We start from the raw sequence: 12,286 nt of genomic DNA on the forward strand, positions 1-12,286 counted from the left end.
GTAATATGATATGTATTTAGCATACAATGATTAATCGTGGATATGTGCACGACATGTGCAAATACATGTTTAGGTCTAGTTTCAGTTGTTTTTTAAAATGTAAATGTTCAAATAAATGCACGTTCAAGGACTTGTAGTCTTAGACTATACAAGTCTATACTCAAGTACTATACAAGTAATAATTACATTATTACGGTCTATAAATTCACTTAAGTTTCACTTTCAGCATTTCCGTTTTGAGTTTCGGGGTTTCCTTCACATTATTCAGGTTTGATGTCAGTTTGTTAACGTTAGTTATTGGAGGGTTATCCAATCCTGTTCCTGGAGATCTGAACACACCTGTCAAAATTTCAAATGTTTCTAACTGGTTCAAGGGTGTTTGATTAGGGCTGGAACTGAACTTTGCAGGATGCGGCACCTATAGTTATTGCATAGGTATCCTGTATTAAAAAATAGGGTTATTTACAGCATTTATTAATTCAGGTTAATATTAATCAATAAATATACTATTGTTCATTGTTAATTCAGGTTTGTTTATACAAATTAGAAGGTAACCTGTTACACCTGTATGTAGACTGTAAACTGAAGGATGCTTTATTTTTATTTCTGACCACTATTGTGTATTTTACCATTTTATTTTATTTTTTATTATTATTTAATTATCTTTACAACTGTTTTAATTATCCTTGTGTTTATTTTAATTCTTATACATGGTATTCTTATTTCTCATACATAGGCTTATGTTATCACTATTTTAATTAATTTCTATGTAAAGCACTTTGAATAGCAATTGGGTATGAAATGAGCTATACAAATAAACTTGCCATCCCTTACACCAAGTCGCATTAGTTAATGCATTACACGAACAAGAAGCAATACATTTGTTACAGTATTTACAGTCTTTCTTAATATTCAACAGCTGTTATTTGCTAGTTCATGTTAGCTCAGGTCCATTAAATAATATTAACAGACACAACTTTTGATTTTAATAATGTTCTAGATGTTGAAATTAATAAATTATTGGTAAAAATGGACCCACTTTATATTAGGTGGCTATAACTATATATGTGCTGGTCATATAATTAGAATATCATCAAAAAATTGATTTATTCCACTAATTCCATTCAAAAAGTGCAACTTGTATATTATATTCATTCATTACACACAGACTGATATATTTCAAATGTTTATTTCTTTTAATTTTGATGATTATAACTGACAACTAAGGAAAATCCTAAATTCAGTATCTCAAAAAATTAGAATATTACTTAAGATCAATACAAAGAAAGGATTTTTAGAAATCTTGGCTAACTGAAAAGTATGAACATGAAAAGTATGAGCATGTACAGCACTCAATATTTAGTTGGGGCTCGTTTTGCCTGAATTACTGCAGCAGTGCGGCGAGGCATGGAGTCGATCAGTCTGTGGCTCTGCTCAGGTGTTATGAGAGCCCAGGTTGCTCTGATAGTGGCCAGGCCTGATTAAGGTCAGGCGAGTTTGCTGGCCAATAAAGAACAGGGATACCATGGTCCTTAAACCAGGTACTGGTTGCTTTGGCACTGTGAGCAGGTGCCAAGTCCTGTTGGAAAATGAAATCAGCATCTCCATAAAGTTGGTCAGCAGCAGGAAGCATGAAGTGCTCTAAAACTTTCTGGTATACGGCTGCGTTGACCTTGGACCTCAGAGGACCAAAACCAGCAAATGACATGGCACCCCAAACCATCACTGACTTTGGAAACTTCACACTAGACCTCAAGCAACGTGGATTATGTGCCTCTCTTTTCTTCCTCCAGACTCTGGGACCCTGATTTCCAAAGGAAATGCTAAATTTACTTTCATCAGAGAACATAACTTTGGACCACTCAGCAGTCCTTTTTGTCTTTAGCCCAGACGACACGCCTCTGATGCTGTCTGTTGTTTAAGAGTGGCTTGACACAAGGAATGTGACAGCATGTCTTACATACATCTGTGTGTAGTGATTCTTGAAGCACTCACTGCAGTCCACTCTTTGTGAATCTCCCCCGCATGTTGAATGGGTTTTGTTTCTCAGTCCTCTCCAGGGTGCGGTTATCCTAATGCTTGTACAAATTTTTCTACCCCATATTTTCCTTCCTTTCACCTCTCTATTAATGTGCTTGGACACAGTGCTCTGTGAACAGCCAGCCTCTTTTGCAATGACCTTTTGTGTCTTGCCCTTCTTGTGCAAGGTGCCAATGATCGTCTTTTGGAGAACTGTCTAGTCAGCAGTCTTCCCCATTATAGTGTAGCCTACAGAACTAGACTGAAAGACCATTTAAAAGCCTTTGCTGATTAGAGGGTGGCACCAGGTGTCTTCATTATTAAACCTTTTCAAAATATTCTAATTTTCAGAGATACTGAATCTGGGATTTTTTTTGTTTTTTTTTTTTGTTTAGAGCTTTATTTATCCCCTTGGGGCAATTAGTTTAGGCTCACATGGTGCTTCACATTTAACACCAACACATATACATTCAATCATTCATTCAAAACACACACAAAAAAAAAAAAAAAAAAAAAAAAAATAAGTATAATAATAATACTAATATTAAAAATAAATAAATAAATAAATCAACCAAATTTGTTACATAAACGAACCGCCTCAGGGACAAAAGTAAATTTATAACGATTTGTCGAACATTTAATTGTCCTTAAACGCCGCCCCAGGGGCATCCACTCAAAATCCAAATACAACGGGTGTGTGCTGTCTCCCATTATTTTGTGTGCCGTTCTCAGCACTTGCTGTTCATAGTACACTGTGAGGCTTCGTAAGGGAACTCCCGTAATTTTTGAGCACATAATGACAATACCTTGTAGACGACTTTTGTTCTTAGTAGACAATGATGAAAACCAACAAATAAAGGAAAAAGACAGAATACTTTCAATGAATGAGTTATAAAAAGACCTGAGAATGCCTCTCTGTACATTAAAAGAATTAAGCTTTCGTAGTGCAAACAATCTCTGATGTGACTTTCCGATAATTGCATCAACATTTTGATCAAACTTCAACTTGTCATCAAAAATCGTTCCTAGGTACTTATATTCCTCTACTACATCCACTTGTACATTATTAATGACCACCGGTTGAAGCATCAGTGGTCTTTTACTAAAATTTATAATCATCTCTTTCGTTTTTGATACATTCAAATCTAATTTCATACTATTACACCAAGAGGTAAAATCATATAAGACCGAACCATATTCCTGATCTGAATGTGAAAGTAAAGAGAGAAGCACAGTATCATCTGCATATTTCACCAAATAACTATTATCTTGTGAACTCTGACAATCATTTGTATATAGTATGAACAAAATCGGAGAAAGTACACAACCCTGTGGTGTGCCTACAGAGGTATTTACTATATCAGATAAGACCCCATTAACCCTAACCCTCTGTTGCCTATCTGCTAAAAAACTCATGATCCATGAGACTATACCATGATCAAAATTAAACTGACTAATAAGTTTTTGTCCTAAAATGACTGGCTGCAGAAGATTAAATGCAGACGAGAAGTCCACAAACAAAAGCCGCGCAAAGGCCCCACTTTTTTCCACGTGACGACAGACAGTATTTAACAAAAACAGCTTTGCATCATCTACACCTCTTCCAGCGCGATATGCAAATTGCAACTGATCTAGTAGCGGTCCAGCAATCTTCAGTAGAAACTTATTAATCTCTTTTTCCAAGGCCTTCATGACCAAAGAGGTCAAGGCAATAGGACGATAATCGTTCAAAGATTTCGGATTTGCTTTTTTAGGTATTGGCACAATAATTGAACTTTTCCACAAATCAGGTACTAGTCCTAGATCTAAGGAAGACTGATAAAGTAGGTGGAAAACTCCACTGAGCTGTTCAGCACAGTGGTTTAATGTTCTACCACAAATACCGTCTGGACCTGGGGCCTTATTGAGCGGTGTGGACTTCAACTGTCTCAATATATTAACCTGATTAATTTCAATTTTAATTTTCCTTAGTTGTCAGTTATAATCATCAAAATGAAAATAAATAAACATTTGAAATATATCAGTCTGTGTTCTGAATGAATATAATATACAAGTTTTACTTTTTGAATGGAATTAGTGAAATAAAAAAAACTTTTGGATGATATTCTAATTACATGACCAGCATATACTAACATTTAAATGAATAAATTGATACATTGCACTTGTGTACAAACATACGTTTTTACATTGTACTTACATTAAGGCCGCACGATTATGACAAAAATCATAATTGTCGATTAGTCAATTGTAATTGCGACAATTATTTACAATTATCACAATTCATATTGAACGATGTTTTGAATAGGTTTATACCATAGTTTGAAGCAACTGCATGCTTCATATTTTTCCATAAAAATAACCTGAAATCATTTGCCCTGCTTTTCTATAGCATTAAGCCTCAAACATAACATTGATTTGATTTATTTTTCTTAATAAAAAAATAATAAAAATATTAATGGGATTATAATGTTGCTATAGACCCTTTTACAGCACACGTGATCAAAGAGTTGCGCGCGCATTTTGGCAACGGAAGTGGTGTTGTTCCCTAGTGGTTCTAACGTTTGAGCAACTCCGAAAGTTTATCAAAACGGTTTCCCAGCATCAAAATGTATTCCCAGCATCTGGCTGTTGCGTTTTTGGTTGCACTAATCGCTATTCCACCAATGGGCTTAAGTTTTATAGAATTCTGACAGGATCACGGCCGTTTCAGAAGAACCGGCGGTAGGCAGGCGATTAAATGCATTGATTGGAACGAAGACATAAAAATGCTCGCATAAAAAAAATCATTTGTAAAACATTTACTGCACTTGAAACTTAATTATTTATAATAAACCTCCCAACATTGGCTGCCACTGGTGTGTATAATGTACCCCCACCCCCAGATTATCATATCAATAATCACAGTACTTATCAATTTCATTTGTAATGATTTTATTAATAGTTTAATTGCAAAATAACCATCTGAGAAATGTATGCAAGCAACATAGTTGCTATTAAAGTACTAACGTTATAGCATTACAAAATTAAACTTTAAACAGAAGTGTCGACACGAATCAATAACATAAAATTTAAGGAAAATGATAAATGTATGTCTGTGTGAAGGATAAGAATAAATGTAGAAAATTGTATTGGACAACTTACATGCCCACAGACAACGTATTCATAAGCATCCAGTGATTTATATGCTTGTCTCGGGTGTACACGCTCGGTTTCTCAACTAAATACGTATATATCCGACCACTAAGTTATATCTGGCCATCTGCTAACGTCTTCTATCCACTCCACTATAGAACACGGATCTGGTAGCCGAATACCATTTGATAAAGTCAACTTTTTAAAATAACTTTCTCGGTTTGTGGCATACTGATCTTTTTACACTGTTAAAGACTTGGAATCCCATACTAAACATAGACAAAGTTTCAAAAGTTAAGGTGGACGTTTGATGGGAGTATTTCTTTGTCAAAAATACTACTTCCGGTTAGTCATAAGTTTCGGCAAGTTTTTTGAGATCATGCGTCCCCACTGACGTTAGTGGGGGCGGAATTTCCTTGTATGGGCCTTACGGACAATTCTACCGGAAGCGCGTGAGAGAGAGCGAAGGAGAGAGCGAAAGCAACAGCCTACGCCCATCAACGCGCTGGCTCGTAGGCTGCACTGCACAGGTGATCTGCACAACTAACAATGTCACCCAAAAAGTGCGTTTTTGGTTGCCAGACCAAGACAGTCCTGCACAGATTCCCCCAAAACCCTGCGGTAAGGCAACAGTGGATGGAATTTGCTTTTCCAGATCAGCAACTGAGTTGCGCGAATGTTTATATCTGTTCGCTGCATTTCGTTGCCGACAGTTTTATAAACAAGGCCCAGTTTGACGCCGGATTTTCAAATCGACTATTTCTAAAGGATGGAGCAGTCCCAACGATAAAGGTCCCAACTTTAGAACCGCAGGCGGTAAGTAAGACTGATTCAAATGTGTGTGTTTTTTTGCCTATGCTCATCAAGTAGCCCAAACATGATCACGTATAGTTAATTAATCAATGGAGCATGCGATGTGTAGTGCGTGTACATTTGTTTAGCTGGCCACTATATGTGTAACTTTATGTTTGTGTATTGTAAAAGCACTCCAAACAAAAATACACAAAGAGGGGGGAAATATGTTGAACTAAATAAGCACGCTTCTTCATTCAAATGCGCTACTATTCCGTGTCTTTCTATGTAAACACTAACTAATCCTGCTGTGCAAAACCGGTCCGCTTAATAACGTCTACACAAACCACGCGTAAACACACAAACACACGTGCACAACTGCACTTCCCACATGTACACCTTCAAAGACAAAAATACGACGATATAATTCAAGTATAAATATGTAAATAACACAAGTCGCTAAGCATATTATATAGTTAGTGTATAACTTGTACCACATACAGACGTCCTGCTCTAGTCGTTTTTGCTGCTGCTCCTGTTCAACTGCAGCCTCTGGGTCTGATTCCGGATCATAGATGTATGGCTGTATCTGATTAAAAGCCATATTTTTATTTTGAATAAAGTTTTTTTTCCGCTGTTAGGGATGACGCACTCGACTCAACACAATAGCAGCGCGCTGCTGCACACGTCATTATTTAGCTCCGCTCACACGACACGCCCCCACCCGCTCGGCTTTTTTCGGAAAGACTCGGAACAGCGCATCTTTCTTATATAATTATAAAAAAAATAAAGACTTTTCGGAGATATGCAGGATGCAATGCTGACATGCTGCTGATTCTTGCCACAGTTTGTTGCCAAAATGCGCGTGCATACGTTGCTACGTCATCATTGTATACAAACAGTAAAAGGGTCTATACTAAAACTAATATTAAAACAATGGAGAAAATAAAGCACAGGATTGTGTGGCATCCGTAATTGTAATCAGGCTTAGAAATTTGAAAGCCCTAACTTACATTTTAAAAAATGACCTGTTGTCACAGAACGCTCAACTGCGCCTCCTCCTGGTTTCACCAGATCCCTCTCTCCTGCGTATTAGGACTGCATGCTCCTATTAACCTCATTATCTCTGTATCATTATCACCTGTGGACCCTCCGCTCACCTTTATATGGACTGCTATGTTCTTTGTTCAGTTGTGAAGTCTTGATTTACCTACACGCTGTCTCTAGCTCATTTCTCGTGTTTGCTCTTGTATTTTTGACTTGGACTTTGTTATCGTTTTTGAACCTAAGCCGTCTGCCTCTGACCTATGCCTGTTTGACCTACGTTTCTTGGATTGCCCTTGTTTTCTGTATTAATAAAATACTGCAGATGGATTCGAACGCCTCAGTCTCTTCGTCACACCTGTATGTAATTACATCTGTATTTATTTTTTGTAGTTACATTAATAATTACACTTTGTGTTGACCCTACACTTAAACCTACCCATACAACCACACCTCTCTTAACTACGACTACGTCTCTACCCGTATCCCACCTTAATATCAGCAAATACGTTTTCCAATGCAGTGCATTAAACTTATTTTTTGATGTAAGTACATAGTTAAGTCCACTTATTATAAAATGGGACCAGTAAAAAAAAATTATTAAAAATTAATAAATGCTTTTGTAAAAAAAAAATGTAGACATTAATATTAACAAAATTAATGAATGTTAATAAATGCTATGAAAGTATTTTTTTTTATGTTTGCTGATGCTAACTAATGTTGAATAAATTAAAAAAAAAATTTTTTTTGACGTATAAGCGGTCATTGTACTGCAAAAACGTCTTTGTTAGTCCAAGGCGATAACACATCTGGTTTTAGATTTTGTCTCAGTATGACATCATAGCGTTTCAAAGAGAGAGTCTATTACTTCTACGCTTTCTGATATACAAATCTTGTGACATTATATGTAGATCTCAGAGAACATTATTAAAATAATAATAAAAAAATCCTTATTGTGGAGTAATACCAGTTTTATTTTTCCTAATCATTTTTTAGGGGAAGAAAATGCAGTATACTTCATCCAGTTTTGTTGCCATTTATTTTGCTTTATTAAAGTCATCATTCATTTCACTGGAAAATGTAAAGAATCACATTTTGCATTACTAAAGAAGAATCAAAATGTTCAAAATGCCCAGAAAATGCCCTGAGAGGTATTAGTTATAGAACAAAAAGCTGAATGGGGCAATCTTTCACCAAATTATTATTATTATTATCATTGCAAATTTTCTGGAATCACAATTGTAGCATTAAAGCAGAAACTGGACAAGATCTTTTATCCAATGCTCTTTTTGTTTTCACACTCAGTTGGAGTGCATTTGCAGCTATCTATGTAGATGTAGTCATGAAGGATATTGCTGCCATCGGGACACTTCAGCGTCACTTTATTAATGTGGGTTTTCTGCTCACGACAGCAAGAACAGTTGTGCATCATGGTGTTCGCGGACATTGAATACCTATGCAGATTTACAAGAAAAACTTCACTCAGATTAGTAAATCAAAACGTTTGGCATAATGCTGCTCTAAATTTACACCTGAATTAACATCCATTCAATATGAGTATGTAAGTGTGATCTATATTTCATAGCAAATCGTGTGTCAGTGTGATCAGTTAGACGTGCATGTGCTCTCACATTGATACGGTTGCACAGTTGCCACTGCAGGACGTCACATCTATGGGTTGGATGGTCTTGCAGCCATTTACAGTAACGTCTGTTTTGTTCTTCACAAGAACACAGTTCTTGGGTTCACCTGAGATATTAGAGGAAATAGGAGATGGTTTGAATATGACATATTTTGAATAGTTACAATTACTGGACCTTATTCATGAAAAGCAGAACAAATGTCTGTATGAATCATTCATGATTCTGTCTTGTGTAAAATGCTGCCTTAGAATTAATTGTAAACGGTCACATTCAGTATATTTCTGCTTATTTAATAGGGACTATCTGGATATTTTGAACAAGGATACAATTTCTTACATGTTTTGCAACATCCATCTGCATCGAGTCCCATTGTTCCCTGTTCAGAAAAACAGAGCCTTGTTTAAACTTCAACATGTTCACAGTGAAAGTAATTGCTCACTCAGAAATGTGCACATTGTGTGGCTCCAAACCTGTATGCTTTTTTTTCATTATGTGGTACACAAAGCAAGATGCAAAAGTGTTTGTCTATACAAACTCAATGGGGTCTAAAACATCAAAATATATTTTTGTTTTCCACAGATAAAAAAGTTTGAGCTTCCATAAGAACCAATGAGGTTCATTCTCGTTTTACGCAGCACGTTTGAGCTTCCTCAAGAACCAATGAGGTTCATTCTCGTGTTACGCAGCACGTTTGAGCTTCTCAAGAACCAATGAGGTTCATTCTCGTGTTACGCAGCACGTTTGAGCTTCTCAAGAACCAATGAGGTTCATTCTTGTGTTACGCAGCACGTTTGAGCTTCTCAAGAACCAATGAGGTTCATTCTCGTGTTACGCAGCACGTTTGAGCTTCTCAAGAACCAATGAGGTTCATTCTGGTGTTACACAGCACGTTTGAGCTTACTCAAGAACCAATGAGGTTCATTCTTGTGTTACGCAGCACGTTTGAGCTTACTCAAGAACCAATGAGGTTCATTCTTGTGTTACGCAGCACGTTTGAGCTTACTCAAGAACCAATGAGGTTCATTCTTGTGTTACGCAGCACATTTGAGCTTCCTCAAGAACCAATGAGGTTCATTCTTGTGTTACGCAGCACATTTGAGCTTCCTCAAGAACCAATGAGGTTCATTCTGGTGTTACGCAGCACATTTGAGCTTCCTCAAGAACCAATGAGGTTCATTCTTGTGTGTTACGCATCAAGTTTGCGTTTCCTTAAGAACCAAGAAGGTTCATTCTCTTGTTACGCATCAAATTTGAGTTTCCGCAAGAACCAATGAGGTTTGTTCTCATGCGAGCAAGTACGGTTGAGCTTCTTTTAAAGTTTGCTAATCAATATTTATATGTGGATAAAAGCCTAAATTCAATCTGTTTATCATATAATGTTTGAGTCTCCTCAAACCCCTCAATTCCAATGGATTAGTTTCACAATCTCTTTAGGAACGTTTTAAAGCGTCAACGTGGGTGTTGCGTAGCTGTCAATGGAGGGACAAAAATCTCTGATTTAATTTAAAATTACTTCAATTGTTTTGAAGATGAGCTAAAGTCTTACATGTTTGGAGCGACAGGGTGAGTAATTGATGGCGATTTTTTTTCATTTTTGGGTGAACTGTCCCTTTAAGCGTTAGCAGGTAGCAACAGCCACACAAAATACAAACAACAAGCTTAAGATATTAAACCCACGGGCACACAGTCATCTGGATTGATGTCAGGGCAGCTTGGCATGGCCTTCTCTATCATGAACTTGCCATCGACTTGATGACATGTCACACGTTCACATTGGTGGTTATTGCTCTCTCCATCCTACAAAAAAAGAGGCAACATGAGGATCAAATAATAGAGCAGATCATTTGTCTGGTGAACTGAAGGTGTAAAGAAAATTTAGAATATGTACCTTGAGAGTTTTTGTTTTGTTGTCTGGTGCAGTATAAAAACAGACATTTTGCTTGCATGTTCCACAGCACGTTCCTTTTTGTTCCACCTTCTCAAAGCCCTTGGAGTACAAAAACACATTAATAGTTTAGTAGTAGTTTAGAAGTTTCTAATCAATGATTTGATAAAATTATGCTCACAAGCAAAACTTTAAATTATTACCTCAGGGCAAGGTGCACAGACTTTAGAAAAGCATTCGACATTGTGTAGTTGAGTCTTTGGGTTTTTATCCATTTTACAGTTACATTCGATACAAGGCTCAGTGGCAAATTTAGACCCAGGCTAGAAAAAAGAACAGAGATTACGGAGTCAGAAAAGTGGAAAATAAAATCACTATTTAACAGTTTTCCCCAAATTTCCTTTATGAATTGTGAACACGAACGCAGCAGCTTACCTGGTACTCCGTGTTATTGTACACACAGACATCTTTGGGCACTGAAAATCAGAAAAATCAATTTTAAAGTCATTAAATCAGTAATAATGTACGCTAATTTACATTTTTTATGAAAAAAGGCCTTGGTAAAATATTAAACATAATTTGTCCAGATAGAAATCATGTTATTTAGCCTTATCACTATTAAGTAAAGATAAGTGTGAATTTTAAAGGTACACTGTGACAATTTTTTGTTCAAAATTAACAAAATTGTGGGAGTGATCAGTGACTTTGTTGACTGTTGTGAATTTAATCCCCTTCACATCAATGTGACGAAGTCAAAAGAATTGGTGATTAACTTCCGAAAGAAAGCCTCATATACTGTACCGGTAAACATCCAGGGGCTGGATATTGAGAGGGTGAATGTATACAAGTATTTGAGTGTGTATATAAACAATAAATTGGACTGGTCAGACAACACAAATGCTCTGTATAGGAAGGGACAAAGTAACCTCCACTTGTTGAGAAGACTGCTCAGGCTTTTGGGGTGTGTAGGACATTACTGAGAACTTTTTATGATACGATAGTTGCATCAGTAACTTTTTATGCTGTGGTTTGCTGGAGTGGTGGAATCATGGAGAAGGATAAGAAAATGCTTGACAAAATGATTAGGAGGGCCAGTTCTATTACAGACTGTCCTCTGGAGTGAAGCAAGTGGGTGAAAAGAGGATGTTGGCCAAGTTATCGAACATCTTGAACAACCCTTCGCACCCCCTGTATGAGACTGTTGGGGCCTTAGGTAGCTCCTTTAGTCAGAGAATGTTGCACCTTCGGTGTTAGACGGAGCGGTACCGGAGATCCTTTTTTCCCACAGCAGCTGGACTTTTTAATATCCATATATCTTAGTGCTGACACAACATTTTTTAGAAGAGTATATTTACTTATACTAATAATTATATTTTAAAAAAAATTATTTATGTATATAAATATCTCCTTTTATATTTAATTGTATATCTGCTATATTGTTTTTTCTGTATTCCGTGCATGTCACTTTCCTGTGTGTGACTCGTCATATAGAGAAAAGCTACTGGCTACTTTAACGTGTATGGTGTGGAAGATTGGGAGTGACATAGGTTAGTTGTCAGTGACAAGAGTTAATATTGGAACAGCTAAACACTTCCGGGGAGTCACTTGTTAAAAAAAAGGAGAATATAGGAGAGTCTTCTGGCAGAAAAAGAGAATGCTCGTAATACAACAAGAATCAACATTGACTTGGCATTTTAGAGATGGTGCAACTGAGGGATTTTTAAAAAGTAATGCAGAGATGGCAGTTTTATTACTCAAAGGTTAATAAGGT

At 36.6% G+C, this 12,286-nt stretch overlaps 1 protein-coding gene across 1 annotated transcript in view; it reads right to left on the reverse strand.

The window, feature by feature from the left end:
- Positions 1–8,017: 8,017 nt before the first annotated feature.
- muc5.1 (mucin 5.1, oligomeric mucus/gel-forming) overlaps positions 8,018–12,286 on the reverse strand; it is a 33,571-nt gene continuing 29,302 nt past the window's right edge. Inside the window, exons 42-48 of the mRNA XM_067436600.1 lie at positions 10,951–10,991; positions 10,719–10,838; positions 10,519–10,617; positions 10,308–10,427; positions 8,967–9,006; positions 8,619–8,736; positions 8,018–8,441 (exon numbers count right to left, since the gene is read on the reverse strand). Coding sequence (XP_067292701.1) covers positions 8,261–8,441; positions 8,619–8,736; positions 8,967–9,006; positions 10,308–10,427; positions 10,519–10,617; positions 10,719–10,838; positions 10,951–10,991 — 719 coding nt within the window. The 3' untranslated portion in view covers positions 8,018–8,260. The remainder of the gene's footprint in view (positions 8,442–8,618; positions 8,737–8,966; positions 9,007–10,307; positions 10,428–10,518; positions 10,618–10,718; positions 10,839–10,950; positions 10,992–12,286) is intronic.

The sequence above is a fragment of the Pseudorasbora parva genome, chromosome 25, assembly GCF_024679245.1.
Source record: "Pseudorasbora parva isolate DD20220531a chromosome 25, ASM2467924v1, whole genome shotgun sequence".
Classification (NCBI taxonomy): Eukaryota; Metazoa; Chordata; class Actinopteri; order Cypriniformes; family Gobionidae; genus Pseudorasbora; species Pseudorasbora parva.